At 42.2% G+C, this 20,655-nt stretch overlaps 1 protein-coding gene across 1 annotated transcript; it reads right to left on the bottom strand.

Moving 5' to 3' along the window:
* Positions 1-13,030: 13,030 nt before the first annotated feature.
* Positions 13,031-14,987, bottom strand: LOC115707665 (protein PAL OF QUIRKY). The gene is made up of 2 exons (XM_030635692.2): positions 14,472-14,987; positions 13,031-14,342 (listed from the first exon to the last, which is right to left on the bottom strand). The coding sequence occupies exons 1-2, from the start codon at positions 14,719-14,721 to the stop codon at positions 13,288-13,290; spliced, it is 1,305 nt and encodes a 434-aa protein (XP_030491552.1). The 5' UTR covers positions 14,722-14,987; the 3' UTR covers positions 13,031-13,287.
* Between the last annotated feature and the right edge of the window lie 5,668 nt (positions 14,988-20,655).

Here is a 20,655-nt window from a genome sequence, read left to right as displayed (position 1 = left end):
GCTACACTAGCTTCCGGGAGTAGCTTATACTCCGGGTGTCTCCTCCGGGACCCATGTTAATAGCGCTTCCTGGTGGCATAAAAAGACTTAGCAAATCTTTCCAAGTTATCTGATCCACGTGTTCCCTCTTGACTGGTCCACGTATATTGGGCGAATTTAGGAGCAACATTTACCCCCCAAGCCTTGTTTACTTAGTAAAAATAAACCAAGGCTTGTTCAAGTGTCTCCAATTGGCCCCTCGTTTCCCTAGCTCGAGCCTCGAGCGCGTGGGGGCACATTAAATGATGTTATTTAACGCGACAATATGCTTGTTCGCAGGAATGTTTCCAGCCGCCTCCTCGGTCTTATGATACGACTTGGGGGCGCGTGAAGGTGTGCCTAATAATGGCATTAAATGCGGTGATTCACTTTTGCAGAGGTCGATTCGTTTCACGCCCCATGATTGATGCGGCGCATTGATGGTGTCAGACGGATGCTCAAACGTTTCCACCGCCTTAATGGTAGAGTGATCTAACCCGTTGATCTTTTAGGAATTCGAATCGTGCGTTTCCCCCGCCGTACGATTGGTAGGTGAAGACGCCTGTTCCTCATGCACTTTTGCCTATAAAAGCCACCACCTTTCCTTCATTTCGGTTACTTTCCATTCCTTGCCATTTCTGCTCGAATTTCTCAGAGAGAAAATTTCTCGAAGTAGTACAGACTGCTTTAACACTTAAACACTTCTTTTAATTTTCCAGTGTTCGGTTTTGCCAGTGCCTCTCAACTCTCACTCAACCATTCCCAGTACCCCCAGTTCAACAATCAACTGTAAGTTTCTTGCATCTTTAGATAATAACATGCTTACATTTACTTTGTTTGTTTTCTGGGTTCGCACTTAGAGACTTCTGGGTGTGTGAGTGTTTGAGTTCTTCGAGTTCTGCTTTATGTTTACCGTGTTAGTTGTAGAGTCGCCGTTGTAATGCCTCTGTTGTAGGCGTACAGCTTTGCTTGAAGAAGGCCATGTGTTCTTCGATTAGCACTTGCTTAGGGCATAGGAAGACTTTTCTCTTTTCTTTTCCTTTTTGCAAAACCACTCTTCTGCGATTTTTCTGCACCCGACACTTGTTCAGGGATTCTCTCTTGAGTTTCCCAGGCGACACGTGTCCGGAGGGGGCCTCTTTCCAGCGGTTAGGGGACCCCCACTCCCTTTTTTCTGATTTAGGGTTTGGTATGGGGCCTAACTGCTGGGTTTTTTCTTTTTGTTTTTCTCAGAACATAAAATGTCTGCTTCTGGCTCGAAATCTTCGAAGAAGAAAGGGAAAAACATAGCCACCCTGGAGGAGGTTTCTCTGGGACCTGTTGCCCAGGAAGGGTACAAGTCCCGTGCCACTGATTGGGAAGCGGCCGAGCTTCGATCGACCCTAACTTGCCCTCACCAGCTGGAGAACATCATTAATGTGGCTGGGATCAAACCCTCTACCTCAGGGACCTTCCACCGGCCTCCTCGCGACTCAGAGACGCCTAATCACAACTATGACGGCTTCGGGGCTTGGAGTCAGACCCATTTGATGGCCGGTGCCATGCTCCCGCTCCAGGATTATTTTGTTAATTTTCTTGTATTTGTCGGCCTTGCGCCATACCAACTTATTCCTCAAGCTTACCGCCTGCTTTCAGGCTTATTTATTTTTTACACCGCCCGCGGCTGGGGGGCTCCCAACCCGGCGGAAATTTTATATTTTTATGAACTTGTATCCGTCCCCAAGAAAGGGGACAAACTTAAGGATGGTTTTTATGGGTTCCGGATCCACCCTGCCAACGAGGGGATGGTTCCATATAATAGGCAGACTCATGTTAAGGAGTACCGCCACCGATTTTTCTTCTCGTCCGGGTTCAGGGCCGTGGACCACCCGGAGCTTCTCACTGAGTGGGTGCGGATCCCACCTTACCAGCGGACGCTCACTACTCAGGCTTTCCTTCGAAGGGCCCAAGCCTTCGCCTCCTATGACCACGCCGATCTTGATGTCGGGGGTCTGGTCACCACGGAGAATTGTAGAAAGGCTAAACTTATCCTTTCTCATCAATCCGTGGATGACTCCAACCTCTCCAAGGTCATTTGCCCTAATGTGAGGGCGCCGGTTGCGGAGAAGGCCTTCCGGGATGAGCTCATTGCTACGGCAGAGAAGAAGTACCAAGACTATCTCTACCGGAAGGCCCAGGAGAAGGCGTATTCTAAGGCCCAGGCTGCCTCTGGGAGAGGGCTTCGCGTGGGGAGTCCGGTGGTGCGAAGGAGCCAAGCCATTGGCGGGAAGTCCGAAGCTAAATTTTTTGACAAGATACTTCAAGAAGAGATTGGGGGTCCTTCCGCCGGGGGGCCCCTTCGTCTTGAAGGTTCTTCTGAGAACCAGACTTCCCGGCCTCAGCCTTCAGCCCTCGAACCAAACTCGGGTGCTCCCGGTGCTAGCACTTCCGGTGCTGGTGGTAAGTCTCCCTTGATAATTCACTATGTCCCTTCCGTTGATGAATATACCAGTCGTAGGCCCATAGGGTTCGACGAGCGTCTCCGTAGGTTTAAGATGCCGTCGACCCGGTGGGGGGATCATTTGAAGGAATTTTATTTTACAAACTTAGGAGATTACCTAGGTCGGTCCCGGATGGGCCCCGGCCCTCCGGAACCTATTCCCTTAGGTCCGTCGGCTTACATAGCGTCCAGCTGGTTTCGACCCTCGGACAGTTATCTTGGAGATGATGCTGCCAGCATTAAAGTTCGGGACTTTGCTAGGGCCGAATTAGGAAGTCCGGGTAGGAGTAGTTTATTTGCTGCACCTTTCGTAAGCAGTTTCTCACGAACTTCTAACACTTGCTTATTTTATTGGAACAGGTACCTCCATGGATGCCATCCTGGAACAGCTTGCCGGGGTCCATACTCCGGTGGCTCCTCCGGCTTTCACCCCCTCTCCCCCGGCCCCTTCCTTGAAGGTTTCTTCCGGCGCCCCTCCCGAAACCATTGACTTAGTGGATGACGAGGAGGTGCTTCCGGGAGAAGGCCAGGGGAAAGGGTGGGACTTCTCGGAGGAAGCCGCCGAGGGTGCTGGAGAGCCTCAAGCCCTTCCAGTGGTAGCAGAGGAGGACGAGGAGGAGCCTGAAGTGGCTCTGATTCGCAAGCGTAAGGGCAAGATGATTGCCCAGGATGAGCCGAAGAGGCCTCGGAGGGCCGACACTCCCGCTCATGGCCTAGACGGCGGGGTTTCTCCGATGGAGGGAAATCCTGCTCCTCCTCACATTGAGCTTACCCCGATTCTGGGGGATGAGGCAAGGCAGGAGCTTCGCATAGCCAAACACAACTACGCTATGGACGAGTACTCCCGGGGATATGCCGAGGTGGAGGCCCTTAGGAGGATTCTGCGAGCGGAGGTTGAGGCGAGCATCAGCCATCCGGACTATCATGATCCGTGGAACCTCAACCTGGATCCTTTAGCAGACTGGTTCCGTCCCCTCCTAGGGCCCACTTTGGCTCCCTTTGCCGCGGAAATGACCGGTGAGTTCGCTTCTCAGCTTACACGCTGTGCGCCCAAGCGGTTTGCCACTTGCGCTTCCCTGAACTCCATCTTCCAGGTCCAGGACCTTAGCCATTCCCTCACAGTGGTAAGTACCTTGCAATTTCTTGCGTTTCCTTTTTGGTGTTTGTATTTTGTTTTCTTCCTTTGAGAAATTTTTCCTTACACCCCGTTATGGTTCAGCTTGCAGCTGAGGCTGGTCGCCTCTCCAGGAACATTATAAACCATGGCTTCGCTCTGTCCGATTTTGGGGACATGAACGACGTCAAGAAGGTCCTCCAAGACCTTACAGCGGAGAGGCAGATCTACCAGGAGGCTGCCGAGCGCCAGGAAGCAGCGGCCAAGGCCAAGGAAGAGAAGGCCAAGGCTAAGGAGGAGGAGGCCATCCGGAGGGAGGCTCAGGCGGAGGACATGATCCAGGCCGAGGCCCAGCGGAGAGGCAGGATGGAGGCCCATCATCAGGAGGAGCTAAGGGCTCAAACCGAGGCTGCCGAGAAGGCTAGGCGAGATCTTCGGGAGGCCAGGGAGGCTTTGGATGAAATGGCCGCCAAGGTGAGGTCTCTAGAGGAGACTCACCAGTCGGATATCGAATCCAAGGCCGCTCTAGCTGCGGAGTTGAAGGAGCTTCGGGACTACAAAGATCAGTCTATCAGGAAGGCCAAGAGGGCCGAGCTCCTTTCTCCTGTCTCCTGCGCCCGGTGCCCGAAGCGCTTTGATGATGGTGTCTACATGGCTTGGGCCACCAATGATCAGAGTATCAAGCTTACTTTTTATCCCAAACCCGAGGACATGATTGCCAAATTTCGGGAAAAGAAGAAAAGGCTTGATGCTGAGCTTGAGGCACGGATCGGACCTCGTCTTCCTCCGCGGGCTGACTGAGCTGCCACATTATTGACCCAGATTTTACCCGTTCTTTTTATAACTCTTTTTTTTTTGTTTGTACATACTTGCTGCTGCCTTAGAACAATTTACATGCAGGCAGCTTTTATTTGAAGGGGAGACAATTTAAGGCCTGTCCCCGGGCCATTTACATGTGTATGACCTACCCTTCGGGCTAGGATATATATATATATTTTTTTTATTTATATATATATGCGATCTTTTTTCACACTTATATATTTCAACCTGTCCTTTGGCTCAGGGTTTTCATACTTACGCTCTTTATTTTTGCGCATGTTTTTTGACCTGCCCTTTGGGTCAGGATATTTTACTTAGCTTGACCTGCCCTTTGGGTCAGGATATTTTACTTAGCTTGACCTGCCCTTTGGGTCAGGATATTTTACTTAGCTTGTTTTTGTTTGTCCGTGCGGTATACCCTAGTACCCCCCTGAGTGGCATAGAAACTTTGTTTTTAAGGCACTCAGTTTTTATTTAATATAGAGGAGGCATACATTTGGACGGTACAAACCCTTTGAACAAAATCTAAGTTTAATTCGCTACTGGTAATATTTTCTGAGGTGATCGGCATTCCAGGCTCTTGGGACAGTAGTTCCGTCCATTCTTTTCAGTTTGTAAGTGCCAGAACCGATTTCGTCCTCGATTTCATATGGTCCTTCCCAATTTGGTCCAAGTACCCCCACTCCGGGTTCTTGGGTGGCTGGGAAGACCCTTCTTAGGACCATATCCCCAATAGCGAATTTTCTGTTTTTAACCTTGGAGTTAAAATACTTGGTCACCTTCTTTTGATAAGCGGCCATACGTATTTGGGACTCATCCCTGAGTTCTTCGACTTGATCCAGAGCTTCTTGGAGCAGGGCCTGATTGGTGGCCGGATCGTAAGTCGTCCTCCTGTGGGATGGGAATAATGTTTCCACCGGGACCATTGCTTCACAACCTTACGCCATTGAGAATGGCGAGTGACCGGTTGTGGTTCTGGGGGTCGTCCGGTAGGCCCACAATACCCTTGGCAATTCTTCAGGCCAGTTATTTTTACAGGCCAGCAGCTTCTTTTTCAAGGTGACTTTTAGGATTTTATTGACTGCTTCCGCCTGGCCGTTTGTCTGAGGCCGGGCTACCGCGGAGAAGCTTTTCACTACTCCGTGTTGGTTGCAGAAGTCAGTAAATTCCTCGCAATCAAATTGCTTTCCATTGTCTGAGACTATCTTGTGAGGCAAGCCGTATCGACACACTATGTTTTTGATAACAAAGTCCAACGCCTTCTTAGCGGTTATTGTCTTCATAGGCTCAGCCTCTGTCCACTTGGTGAAGTAGTCCACTGCTACTATTGCATACTTTACTCCTCCTTTTCCCGTAGGTAGAGACCCGATGAGATCTATGCCCCAGACCGCGAAGGGCCAGGGGCTGGTCATCAGAGTGATCTCATTTGGAGGAGCTCTCGGTATGTTCGCGTACCTTTGGCACGAGTCACACTTTTGGACATAGTCTATACAATCTTTTTTCATTGTTGGCCAGAAGTATCCCTGCCTCAATATTTTCTTTGAGAGGCTGGGTCCTCCCGTATGATCTCCACAGAACCCTTCATGGACCTCCAGCATGATTTGTCTAGCTTCAGGGTCCGATACACACCTTAAATAAGGCATGCTGAGTCCTCTTCGGTAGAGAATTTGATCCATCATTACATAACGATGAGCCTGATACTGAATCTTTCGAGACAGTGCCCTCTCTTGGGGCAACTCGCCTGTAGTTATGTATTTTATGATGGGGACCATCCAGCTGGGTTCTTGCCCAACCGTTTGTGTGGTCTCTTTTATTTTGATGCTTGGCTCTGCCAAACGTTCCACTGGTACTACCCCCAGCTCTTCGATTTCGCTGTCCGAGGCTAACTTAGCCAGACAGTCCGCGTGATCGTTCTTTTCTCGGGGGATCCTTTCTATTTTATAGTCCGTGAACTCGTGGAGCAGTCCTCGAACTATTGTTACGTACGCGGCCATCCTCTCGCCGCGAGTTTGGTATTCTCCGGAAACTTGGTTTACGACCAGCTGAGAATCGCTGTAGACTTCCACCCTCTTGGCTCCTACAGCTTTAGCCAATTTTAGCCCTGCTATCAGGGCCTCATATTCGGCTTCATTATTCGAAGCTGTGAAGTTGAATCGGAGTGCGCCCGGAGCCGCAACCCGCAGGTGATATCATAGCCACTCCAGCTCCTGAACCGTTTTCATTAGAAGCTCCATCCACAAATACTCTCCAAGTGGGGATGGGTGGCTCCGGTGTATTGGCTGTTGCCTCGGCTTCATTACATTCGGTGATGAAGTCCGCCAAGGCTTGGCCTTTTATGGAAATCCGGGGCACGTAATGTAAGTCGAACTGACTCAGCTCCATTGCCCACTTGAGGAGTCTTCCGGATGCTTCGGGTTTTTGGAGAACTTGCCGGAGTGGATGATTGGTCAAAATTCTGATCGGATGGGCTTGGAAGTATGGTCTCAACTTCCGCGATGCCATCAGGAGGCAGAATACTAACTTTTCAATAACCGGATACCTTGTCTCGGCCCCTACCATGCGTTTGCTAACATAGTACACGGGGTGCTGAATTTTTCCTTCCTCCCGGACTAATGCGGCACTGACCGGATGCTCGGAGACGGCCAGGTAGAGGAACAAGTCTTCCCCAAGGACGGGTTTTGACAGGATAGGAGGCTTAGCCATATGGTCTTTTAACCTTTTGAATGCCTCCTCGCATTCATCTGTCCATTCGAACTTTTGGCATTTCTTCAGTATGTTGAAGAAGGGTATGCACTTGTCCGTGGACCGTGAGATAAAGCGGCTCAGTGCGGCTACCTTTCCGGTCAAACTTTGCACGTCCTTATGTTTCTTGGGGGATGGCATGTCCAGGAGAGCTTGGATTTTCTCCGGGTTTGCCTCGATCCCCCTTTGGCTGACTATGAAGCCCAGGAATTTTCCCGATTTGACCCCGAAGGTGCATTTTTTCGGGTTGAGTTTCATGCCGTATCTCCGGACGACATCGAAACATTCCTCTAAGTCGCTTGCATGGCTGTTGCATGCTTTGGATTTGACGAGCATGTCGTCTACATATACTTCCATGTTTCGTCCCAGGAGGCTTTTAAACATCCGGTTAACCATTCTTTGGTAGGTTGCTCCGGCGTTTTTCAGTCCGAAAGGCATGACTAGGTAACAGTATACCCCCTTATCGGTCCTGAAGCTAGTGCACTCCTGGTCTGCCGTATGCATTTTTATTTGGTTGTACCCAGCATAGGCATCCATGAAAGATAGCAGCTTAAACCCGGACGTGGCGTCCACCATCTGGTCGATCCTGGGCAGCGGAAAGCAGTCCTTTGGGCAGGCTTTGTTTAGATCTGTGAAATCTATACAAACCCGCCAAGTCCTGTTTGGCTTAGGCACCAGGACCGGATTGGCTAGCCATTCCGGATAGTATACGTCGCGGATCATGCTATTGGACAAAAGTTTATCCACCTCTTTCTCTAAGGCCTCGGCTTTCACCGAGTCGAGCGGGCGTCTCTTTTGCTGTACAGGGGGCATGTCCAGGTTGACATTGAGTACATGGGTGATGACATGAGGGCTGATGCCGGTCATGTCTTCTTGGCGCCATGCGAAAATGTCGATGGCGCCCTTCAGTGTTTTTATTATTTTATCTTTTTCCTCCGGACCTAGGCTTCTCCTTATCCGGAGTACTTTGGTGGAGTCGTCGTCGCACACTGGTATCTCTTCGACGTCCTCCATTGGTTCTACGACCCTTTCGGATCCTATGCGAGGATCCAGCTCGTCTTCTTCAGCCTTCTCTATTTCAGGGGGCCCCCGGACCATGAGTACTGGCAAGTGGGTGGCAACATTGTAACATTGCCTGGCCTCTCCTTGATTTCCCCTCACCGTTCCGACTCCGGCTTCCTGGGTAGGGAATTTTAGGCATAGGTGTCGGATTGAAGTTATTGCACCAAAGTCGACGAGGGCCGGTCGGCCCAAGATTGCGTTGTAGGCTGTTGGACAGTCTACCACCACGAAGGTGCAATACTTGAACGTGCTTTGGGGGGTATCCGGGCACAGGGTAACTGGGAGCCTGACTTTTCCCATCGGGATTAGCGTTGTCCCGTTAAACCCTGTGAGCTGCGATCCGCTAGGAGAGAGGTCCCGGTCGGTCAACCCTATCGCAGAGAAGGCTTCTTTGAAGAGCAAGTTCACGGAACTTCCATTGTCAATCAGGACCCTAGCCACCACTTTATTTGCGATGGGGGTCTCTATGACCAGCGGGTCGTGATGAGGAAAGCGCACCGTCTTGGCGTCTTCTTCCGTGAACGTTATGGGTTGGTCCATTAGCCGAGGCCTTTGAGCCGGGAGTTGAGTGACCTCCCACACCTCACCGTGTCTTGCGGCCTCGGCATATCTCTTTCGCTCCTTTCGAGTGTTTCCTCCGATATGGGGACCTCCGGAGATCATGGCTACCCGTCCATTAGGCCGGGGCGGTAGTCCGGGTATATGCTGGGTGTCACCTGCGGGAGCAGCTGGAGGCAATACTCCTGCTGTACCCCCTGGTGTTCCCGAAGGCATACCCCCTGCCACCTGCCCCGGGTCAAGGTGGGGCAACCTATTTTTGATCCACTCATAGAGGTGGCCCAAACGGATCAGATTCTCAATCTCATCTTTGAGATTTTTACACTCGTTGGTGCTGTGGCCAATGTCGTTGTGGTACTCGCACCTTTTACTCGGATCTCTCCGGGAGCTGTCTCTGTACAATGGCTGGGGTCTCCGGTAGTGCGTATTCTGCCTTGTGGCAAAATATACACGTTCCTGAAAGTCCGTGAGCTCTGTGTATTGGGTGTATTGGGGTGTGTACCCCTTCTTTTGGCGCTTCTCTCCCGTTCGGGTGCTGCCCTTGGAAGATCTTTTGCTTCTCGACCCTTGGGTAGGGCCTGTTAAGCTGGCGGTTGGGGCAGCCTGTGAAGGAGTCCGTCCATTCACCCCGGACGGGTTGCCGTAATGGGAAGATGCCGGGGGCAAAGCTTGGCCCCGTCGTATCCGGAGTAGCAGAACTGTATGCCACTTATCGGAGGGGTCGCGGTCGGGACAGTACCCGAGGGCGAAACTCCTGGCATGTATCCTGCTATTCTGGTGGGATAATAGCCTCCGTAAGCCACGATCTGGGCTTCTTCGAGGTTAATATATTTTTGGACTCGCTTCTGGAAGTCTTGAAGGCTAGCAGCGCCTTCTTGCTGTAATTCGTTCCAGAAGGGAGTCCCGGTGCGGATTCCAGCTTGGAGAAGCGCAAGCTGTTGTCCGTCGTCGACCTTCTTGGTCTTCGAGGCTTCCTCTCGGAACCTCTTGATGTAATTCTTCAAGGTTTCGGTGGGTAGTTGCTTGATGTTGGTCAAGGCACTAACCTCCAAGTTGACCTTCCTGGCGGCGACAAATTGTCTCCGGAAGTTGGTTTGGAGTTTGTTCCAACATCCCACCGATCCTGGTTCCAATTTCTTGAACCATTCCTTTGCCGATCCACTCAGAGTGAGGGGGAAGCATAGGCATTTGGCGTCATTGCTGACCCGCATGACTGTCATGACTCGGTTGAATCGTGACAAGTGATCACTGGGGTCGGAGTTCCCAGTATATGCCGCCATCTCGGGCATCTTGAAATTTTTAGGGAGCTCCGCCTCCAGGATATGCTTGGCACAAGGCTCCCGGTCCTCACTGTCCGAGTCGGAGTCATCTCCCTTCTGCCTCCGGGAGACTCGGGCAATATCTTTTCGAAGGATGGCAAGCTCTGCCATAATCCCTTCGTTTACAGTACCCGAGGAGACTTCGGGTCTGTATCTTTTTTGATCAAGGTGATCCCGGAGGTCACCTTGATTCCCATTGATTTGATTTCTCAGATCAATGGGTGGACATCTCTGTCCTCCTCTTCCTCTACCCCCTGGTTCCTGGTGCACGGAAACGCTTTTCCGGTCCCCTCGATCCTGAGGGCCAAGACTCCCTCTTTGGGGCTTGCCCCTCTGCGGACCTTTCCCTTTAGGGAAATCTGAGCGGACCTTACGCGGATCCTGCGCCTTTTTCTTTCGACCAGGGGCAGAAGTAGGGTTTTTTGTTTGATTTTCCTCAGCAGGGTGCCTTATAGGGCTAGGTTCCCTAGGCCTTTGCTGCTGGGAATTAGGCGAAGACGTCGCTGGCTCCCCGTCGAGTCCAGCGGCCATCGCCTTGGGATGCACGTGAATACCAGCTGCCTCCATGGCTTTCTGCATGGCTAGCATCACCTCATGCATCTTTTGATTTTGCACTTTCTGAGCTTCGATCTCAGCTTCGTGATCGATAGCTTTTTGTCTGAGGAGCACCAGCTCTTGGTAGCTCCCATCATCGTAAGCGTACTCGTCGAGGTGTTCCTCGTGGTTTTCATCTGGAACTTCTTCCTCGGACTCCTCTGCTGCCCTTGAGGCTACATCTTCCTCATTGGGGTCTTGAGCGTCTTCTAGAGGGCGAGGATGACGTGTAGCTCTTGTCTCCACCATTATCGTGAAGTTAAATGCTTGTTGCGAAGCAGCTTTCCTCAGCTCTCAATGAAAGCACCAAAATGTTGACCGAGGTTTTCGGCAACTATTAAAATATATTTTAATAATAAGCTGTAAGAAAGCGAGATGAAGACTTTTTACGTGGTTGGGGCGTTAATGAGCCTTAGTCCACGAGCCACTGCTATTAATGGATGTATTTAATACAGATTTTACACTTGAGAGAATGTTTTTTCCTTAAACACAGAGAATGTTCTGGGTGAGTTTTTCTCTTCTTGCTCTTTTGCAACCAAGATCCTCCGACCCCATTAAATGAGCTTTGAGGGGGTATTTATAGTGTTTTGGTGGGGTGATCCCTAGAATTGTTCTTACACATGTATCTGTAAGTATCCATAAAGTTGGGCATTTCCGATGAATATACCATGGGTGATGCATGGTCAAATCCCTAGGTGCTGTAGGGCTTTTATGGAGAATGTCCTTTTTGTCTTATGATTGACGTGACTCTTCGCAGAGTAGCCGTCGCTAGACTTAAATGATCATTACTGTAGCGCTGCTGTTTGGGGGTTGTGCCGTCAGACTTTATTGCGTGTTACAGTCCCAACACGCTTCCTCCCATGCAGCATTAAATGCGACTTGATTTCTCGGGAGAGACCTGACACATCCCGGAGAGCCTTCACGCTACACTAGCTTCCGGGAGTAGCTTATACTCCGGGTGTCTCCTCCGGGACCCATGTTAATAGCGCTTCCTGGTGGCATAAAAAGACTTAGCAAATCTTTCCAAGTTATCTGATCCACGTGTTCCCTCTTGACTGGTCCACGTATATTGGGCGAATTTAGGAGCAACAGAATAAAAATTTATAATTTTATTGTCACGTAGAATTTTTTATAAAAATACTATCTTTTTATAAAACATCCATAAAACAACAAAATAGAACAATTAAAACAGTAGTGGAACAACTAAAAAATAACTGTAAAAACTTAACGCAGTACATAGTATAAAACTTATATATAAAATTTACTTCTTAAAAAATAACATTTTTGAAAAAATAAATTCTAGTCTACATTAAAAAGTAAAAAAGTTAAAAATTTGAGTATTAGGTGTAAAAAATCTTTTAATTAATCTGATTTCAATCGCATATATTTTATTTATACAATTGCACTTTTTTTTTTTTTGAAAAGAAATATATTAAGAAATAGCCTCAGCTATTACAATGTTCTTCAAAAAAGGAGTATCAGCTCATTAAACAAGTAACCTGACAAAAAACAAAATTTTTGAGCAAGACAATGGACAGCCTTGTTAGCAGATCGATAAACAAAAGAAATTAAAATATGAACAGAACCAAAGTAGAAAGTCATATGAACATAACTGTTGAGTGCTTGAACAACAATCAACAAATCTGTCTAGATGATCACATCCTCTCACCATTTCCTTTTAATACAACTTAATGTTTCCTTCATAACAATGATTTCAGCAATTTCAGGCAACACTATTCCAATTCTAGACGCCGAAATTGCTTCCAAGAATTAATCAAACTAAGGATCTAATTTTGTTTAAAGACTAGTATTGAAATTTAGTTGATTAAATTTATCCGTAGAAGATCACGGAGATATGATACCAAAAGCGATCGGTGTCAATGGTTGCAAAAAAAAAAAAAAATGACAGCTACACTATTGTTTAGCAGCTTTATACAGTAACAAAACGACACAAGTCTAACAAGAAGACGACAAAACTACTTTAACCTTCTCTTTTTTTTTTTCTTTTTTAATTAGAGAGATAAGTAATACTCTATGGTAAGAAAGAGAATCAGAGTCGACGTGCTATTTATGGATACTGATAATATTGTATATATTCTTCTGTAATTGCTTAAAGATGTTTTTTTTTATTATTCCTAATTTGTGTCAAAGGACTTTCTTTTAATCTTTGTTTGACATTATTTACTACAAGTGCTGCACATACAAACAGAAGTTAAAAATGCTTGGGCAGAAAATATACAAAAAGGAGCCACGTTGGTTCTCCCTTTTTCTTTTTATGAACAATTGATTCAGAGCTTTAATTTTTACAATAAGACTTCTTGACAATTTTTTTTTTAACTTTTTTTTCTTTATTATAACAAAAACAAAATCAGATAACCATTCACGTTCATCACACTAGAAAGAAAAACAAATCAAGAAGCTAATTACAGTTGAACATACAATCATCGATCCCTCAAAACAAAAAATGTTTATACACATATAGCTAATAGAAAATTATATACCAAACAATCAATCACTAATCAATGATCCCCATTGACGTTTATTATTATGATTATTCTTTTGCTTTTTTAATTGGTCAAGAATCAAGATGAATGGTTGACCTTACTTATCTTTAAATCGAGTCCAAACCCGGGTCCTCGCAAATCTTCCCCTTGGGCGGGTACTGCCATACCCGGATACACTGGAACTTGATTTCTGACACCATATAGCATCTGCTGCTGCTGGCTCACTCCATCAGGGACCAATCTGGCCCCCGAAAGATCACGTGGATCCAGTGACGTGGCAGGCCTCAGACCTCCACCACCATACACCTGAGCATCCACACCTTGAACCGGATAATGGTACCCGACCGGAATCTGACCCGTTACCACCGGATACTGCTGCACCGGAACATACGGCGCCCGTATTGGAACAGAAACATGTTGGATTGGGAAATTTTCTGGCGGCGGTATCGAAGTTGGGACATAGTAAAGGGGCACTTGGCGTACGGGTTGAGCCGGATAAAGAGTGTCCGCAGCTGTGACGTAATGCATCATGGAGTTTTCTGTGTACCCAGCCGGTTGTGATATGGGTGTTTCGCTCTTTTCGGTCATCGGGAATTGGCTTTCTGATTTGGTTCTAACCGGTGGGAGGTTGGGGATTAGATGGACGGAAGGAACAGATGAAGTGGAGCAAAACGGCGAAGAAACTCTTGGAGCGGGAGATCCAGGATCCGAACCTGAGACGCAATCGTGCAAAACGGGTCGGAATTTATGCTTGGGATCACCGCCGCGATTCTGAGGATCATCGGGATTATCAAGCCCAAATAGATAATCCGGTACTTCGGATACTATTGAAGAAACTTCGGAGCGGCCTCTCTGAAGACCGGTCGACGCGCCACCGCTATTGAGCGCGTCGATGAACCAAGTGTCCCGATTAGTGGAGCCGTGGAGGATCGAAGTAATACTACTGGTTTCGGAATATTCCTCGTCTTTGGAAAATAGGAAAATCCGGAGGCGCGTCGATTTCGGGTTTTGGTTTTGAACTAATCGATCGTACTCGTCCACCATGTTTTCCACGTCCTCGTCTGTGGTCACTGAGATCAGAGCATCCAAATCCTCATTCGGTAGTTGATACTTGACGATCACGTCGCTAGTGCCTTCAGTAGACAAAACCCCCAAAATATGAACAACAATTAATCAATACGGATGAACTCAAATTAAATCGAACCCACCATCCGATGGCAGAGTTGAATTAGAAATTAGAATTGAATAAATAAAATATATACCAGAGAGTTTAGAGAGCTTGGTGAGTAAACCGGAGAAGTTGGTGGCTCTGTGAACGGCTACAATGCGAGTATCACCGCCGACGTATCGGAGCTGATTGTCATGTGGTCGGGGGACGATCTTGCCGCCGAAACTGCACATGAAGCGGACACGTGTGTGAAGGTCGTGAGGCTGATGATCGGAGCGTGGGGAGGAGGCGACGGAGTCGGTGGCGTAGGAGTCTAGCTCGGAGTGGTGGTGAGAGGAGGTCATTTTTGGTGGGAGGATTGGATTGAAAGGGTTTTGGTTTTGAATAATAAAAAGAAAAAGGAGAAAGAACAATTATTATGGCATAAAAGGAATGAATGTTTGGTGAGTTGGATTCGAGTGTGAAGAAGGGGTGAGAATTGAGATTGAGGGCCACTCACTCTCTCACACCCAACTTACAAGCCAATAAAAGCATCCTATTTATTTTGGAATATTCATATTTTCTTCCTATTCTATTATAAGTTTTCTTTTTTTTTTTCATGGGCCAACTTTCATTGCGAGTTAGGAATGCTCTTGTAAATTTAAATTTGTTATTCATCAAATTGTTCAAACTGTTAAAATCACTCAAATCATTTGCATTGCAAACAAATGTGGTTTGAAATTTTTTGTAGTACGGTCGCAGTTTGAATTTTTTTTAAACGGTAATTTTGAATTGTTGTTTGCAGTGCAAACAGTGCAGTGCTATTTGCAATTTTAAATTACTAATATGCTATTAAAATCACACCGCACCATATATTATAACAATACAACTTTTATATTTATTTACATCTAATATGTAAAAGCCCAGTCTAAAGTCCACTAATTATTATATTGTTGAAAAACTTTTTTTATATTTATTTTAAAACCTTATGGTATTTTTGACCGGTGTTGTTTAAACTTTGTTGTATTTATAATAGTTTAATTATTTGGTGATAGTCAAAATCGTAAAGCACCGCACCACACCATTTATTGTGGTACGATTTCTACAGTTTTTTAGTTTTACGGTGCGAGTACAGTTTGAGAAATTAAAAAAACCGCATGTATAAGTTAGTTTGAAAAAACAATCAAAAAACTATAACACCCACACCACAACAATAAAACTTTAAAAAATTTAATATCAAAAAAATTTAAAAATATATTTCCCCTTCTTTTATAAGTTTATTTAACGGTGAAATAAGCATATGAACCCCACTTTTTATTTATTTATTTATTATTATTATATATTTTATTTTTTATTAAACTTGTAAAAGTGGAGTATTGTATTGGCTAACAAGTTGTTAATTTGTAATTGTTTTTCAGTAGCCAAAAGAAGTTGTTTATTTGTTTTGTGTTACTATGAGTGTGAGAACTGGCAAATGGCAATGACTCGGACTGTGATGTTAGCATGCTCTCATATATATTATTCGGTATATTAAATGAAATTTTATCATTTGAAAAATATATTAAGCATTCTTAATTATAATGAAAAATTATGAAAGAATGTATTTAATTTTTTTAACAATATATATTGTTTTCCAAACAATTAAAATAATAAAACAAAAAAATAATTATTTTATTAAATAAATTTTCTGTAAAAAATAAAGTTTCAGTTATCGCGTGTGTAGTCAAGTGTGTGTCTTCACCCATTTGTACAAAATTAGATACTCTTGGAGCCCTATCCGGTTAGGTTTATATTAGTACTATTTTTAAGTTATTTTTAGTATGTTTTTAAATAATTTCTCTAATTTTGTGCAATTTTACGATTTTAGTAGTTAATATTTTGTAAATTTAGTGTTGAAGAAAAATAGAAAAATATTGAAAAAAATATAAGAAAAATATCAAATAAATCAATTCTCGAGATAAGAGCACTAGAGAATTCATTTGAGAAAAAAAAATCTTATGGTTCCAGTGCGATTAGAGCTATTAAGGCGAAGAAATTAAAAATAGTGGAGTAGTGTTTCAACACTACAATTCCATGCCAGAGCATTAATGCCAAACTTTAACAAAGAGGATCGTTTTTGACCAAGATATAGGTGCGCCTCAACACTGGAGTTTAGTATTGAGGTAGAAATTCGTTAGGAGCTTGCTGCCTAAAAATTGAGGTTTAATGCATGCCTCGACACTCTTAGCTAGTGTCGAGGCTCGTGTGCCACAAAAGATCAAGAAATATCAGCATCACACACAAAGGCCGCGACACTAAGGGCCTAGTGTCGAGGCCTGCCTCCCTTTATTTGAAAAATGAGATATTTTTCTATCTTTTTATTTCTTTTTCGACTATAAAAAGGAGGAGATTTTCACACTTTTGGGGGAAGCAATTAGAAAGTACGAGTTGAAGAGAAACAAAGTGACCGAGAATGCTTTTCAACAGAGTTCTTTGATAATTTATTCTTCTCTATTTTCTTCTTATGTTATAATTGATTTGTGTTGAATTGTTACGATGAATAAGAGTGGATAAACAATTGTTAAAGTATTGATGGATATTATTAGACATCTTTTTATGGTTTTAATATGATTTGATTCTTCTTCCATTTTTCTATGTGTGTTTTATTTCATTCATTCTTAATTCTTTCAATTGTTTGGCCATCAATTAGATTTTGATACGAGATCTGAGAAGTGAGTATGAATTATGCTATAGTGAAATATGAATAAATTTAGATATAAGACGAGAGCACTTATGTAGTTTGGATATAGCTTATAAAGATATGTGTTTAATGCCTTTTACATGTTTAAATTTATCATGAGAATAAAAAATTTGCATGTAAGTGATATTTTTATATTTGAGAAGATTATAAATTACTTGAATAAATCTGTTATTGCATAAAAATTTGTAATAGGAATTGAATTGTATTATGTCATAATAGATAGATACAATTGAAATCAATAACCCTAACTCTGATCCTTGTCAATTTGCATTTAGATCTATTTGTTTTTCTATTTTTATTGCTTTTAGCTTTAATTTTCTCTTAAAAATGTGATATTGCCTAATAGAAATAAAAGTTTAGTTTTAACTTACTTAATTATAATTCTTCTGGGTTCGACTTCACCTGTGTGAGTAAATACTTGCAATGAATACGTACACTTTCGTGTTAAAATATTCACAACATATCCTAAGTGTTAAAGTTGTACTTTATATACTCTTGTAAACAAAAGCTTATAGTCCATGTGTAACTCTTTCTAGTTTTACACCCACTAAGACATTCTCATCTTGTGAAAATTCATTAACTTTGGGAAAAAAAATTCCAACCTATATATTAACGACCTTTTCCATACAAATAGAGAGTTCATTAAGGCTTGTTTGGTATACGCTGTATTGTATTGTATTAGTATTATTTAATACAATAGTATGTTTGGTGTATTGATTTGTATTAATAGGTTGTGTAAAGTTATAGTATATTTTCAATAAACTCGACCCCGTCACTAACTTGGAGTCGAGTTTGGGTCTACAGTCCGAGTCTTGGGTCTAAGTCCTGGGTTTGGGTTCGGGTATGGGTTTGGGTCCTAGGTTTGGGTTTGGGTCGCGGGTATAGGTCCGGGTTAGGGTCTAGGTCCGGGTTAGAGTTCGAGTCCAGGTCTGGGTACGGGTCCAAGTCAGGGTCAGGGTCACGGGTTCGAGGTCCGGGTCCAGTCATAGATCTCGATCCGAGTTCGAATCCAGGCCTCGGGTCTGGGTCCTTGTCTCTAGATTCGAGTCAGAGATTTGGGTTGACCCTAGATCCTTTTTAAATATTGTAATATAAACTAATACGAATCATTTATTATGTATTAAATAATACAACTTAAATTATATTAATAAAATTTATCGTAATAATTAATATAATATATTATTTTATCTAAACATAGTGTTATTTATTATTTAATATAATAGAATCTGGACATATTAAAATGAAATTTGACACTTACACACTAAAATGTAGGAATAAAATAAGATTTTAGTTCAATCTTCCACCAAATAAGAATAAAACTAAAATAAGTATTTAGAAAAAAGATATTTCCACAAGTAGCCAAAACTATCAAAAAATTATAAAATCACTTATCTATAATTTTTTCAATATTTTTAAGGACTTTGTTTTTTCATGCTATTTTATATTGGTATTACATTATTATTATTATATTTCTATAATGTTGCTTTTTCTTGAGATTTCGAAAAAATACATATAATTTTTTTAAGAAAAATTCGTAAACAATATAATATAGTCGGTAAAAATATATTTTTGGGAGCGTTTAGAATGAAGTGTTCAAAATAATTTGATTAAAAGAAATATAATGAAAGAGAATATGATTGTAGAGAAATATATAAATTGTATTTAGTTGTGTAAGGTAATAGTTAAAAAATTCCTATAAAATTAAAAAAAAAAAAAAATAGTAGTTTAACCGCAAATTGTCCAATATTTTTCAATTAAGATTCTAATCACGAGTATTGAGTTATATTATTCCTTCTAACCATAATTGAGGAGATTTTATTTTGGCTGGAAGAATATGTTTGGATAAGATTAACATATATAAGACCGCACGATAGATATAGTGTTTGTTTGTTAACTTAAAGTAGTGCACGTTATATTTCTCTTTTTATTTTATTTTTGTCTTTTTCTTTTTCGGTGACATAGAAAAAAATAAATATAAAAATGGTTATACGCATGCATGCATTATCACACTTTTTAATTATTGATCTTATTTAAATGATATATTTTATAGTTTTATATGTATTATATAAAAAAAAAAAAAATTGAATACCTATAATTTATGGTAGTATGTTTTATTTCTCAAACAATAGGCCGGTAAAACGGCAATCGTTAACTTCTTTGATATTTATTTTTTTCACTTATTTTATTAATCGTGTTGATTTTTTAATAATTTCAGTGTAACATAATTTCCATACAACGTTTTTAGCGGAAATAGATATATAAATATGAATTTCTTAGATATATTGTTAAAATATTTGAATATTGAGAGTCTCATTCTACGTACTTAAGCCAAGAACATTATAAACTCGTAGAATACATAAAGTTTGAGGTTTTTTTTTCTTTTTCTTTTAAAATGGAAAAAACTTTTTGGACTTGAGTAAACAAACAGTCAACATATACAACAAATAAATATTGTTAACGAATAGCTGGCCTGTATATGAACTGAGTGATATCAATTGTTTTTTAAAATGAATTAATTGAGTAAGTTGATTGTTTTTTAATTCAGTACATATACATGATGTTATTATTGTAGTTTTTCATTGTATATAGTATATTCATAATTAAATAATTTCATTACAATATCACCAACTCTTATGGTAGGTTATTCAATATATATATATGATACACACTATTATTTTTAAAAGGAATAAAAAATTATTATGTATACTAATTGAAAGAAATAAAACATTTAATTAACTTCTGATGACTTGGGGGTTTAGATTAAATACGCTTAAAGAAAGTTTGTAAACAATACGCTTAAAGGCAACTAGCTTGTACCTAACTCGTCTGCTTAATAAATTTGGACAAGTTTTTTAGTAGGTATATAAATATTGGTTGTATTATTAAACAAATATTGCAAAAAAATACAAATAGAGGTGTCACTTTTGTTTAGTTTTTATTGTGGGGTATTTTCAGTTTTTAAAAATTATACAATTTTTTATTGACAAATGTATAATATAGAGAGCAGTCATCAGTTTTACGATTTTTTTTTTTAAATGGTTCTATAAATAGGATTCGAATAATTTACTGTAGGCGCCTATTTTTTTTTTTTTTGTTAATTAGATTTTTTTTCTTCTAAATTTCGACATGTAATAAATTATGCCTCCAAATTTGTAGGCCTTTAAAAATCTACTCTTAATTATTGAGATGGTTGGATTTAGAGACTGTTCAATCACGTTCAATTATATAAACACGGTGATTATTCATATACTAAATCATGTCCCAAAACTTTAATATCTACCAAATTCTGCTCTCAAATTTTGACATGTACCCAGAGCTAGTTCTAAAATTTAGTGGGTTATAGGAAAAAAATATTTTTAGACTCTTATTTTAAAAATAATGCAGTATTTTTTTTTTTTTAAAAAAAAAATTATAATTTTAAAAAAGAAAAAAATTTGGACCCTAGGCACAGGCTTAGCCTACCTATACTTAAGTTGGACCATCATATAATATCAAATCATGCCCATAAACTTTCATCAACATCATGTGTCCGTTAATAAAAATTTTCAATGTCAAAATT

Source organism: Cannabis sativa, chromosome 1 (genome assembly GCF_029168945.1).
Source record: "Cannabis sativa cultivar Pink pepper isolate KNU-18-1 chromosome 1, ASM2916894v1, whole genome shotgun sequence".
NCBI lineage: Eukaryota > Viridiplantae > Streptophyta > Magnoliopsida > Rosales > Cannabaceae > Cannabis > Cannabis sativa.
Note: the sequence above shows the minus strand (reverse complement) of the source record. Positions and strands in the feature narration are given on the sequence as shown.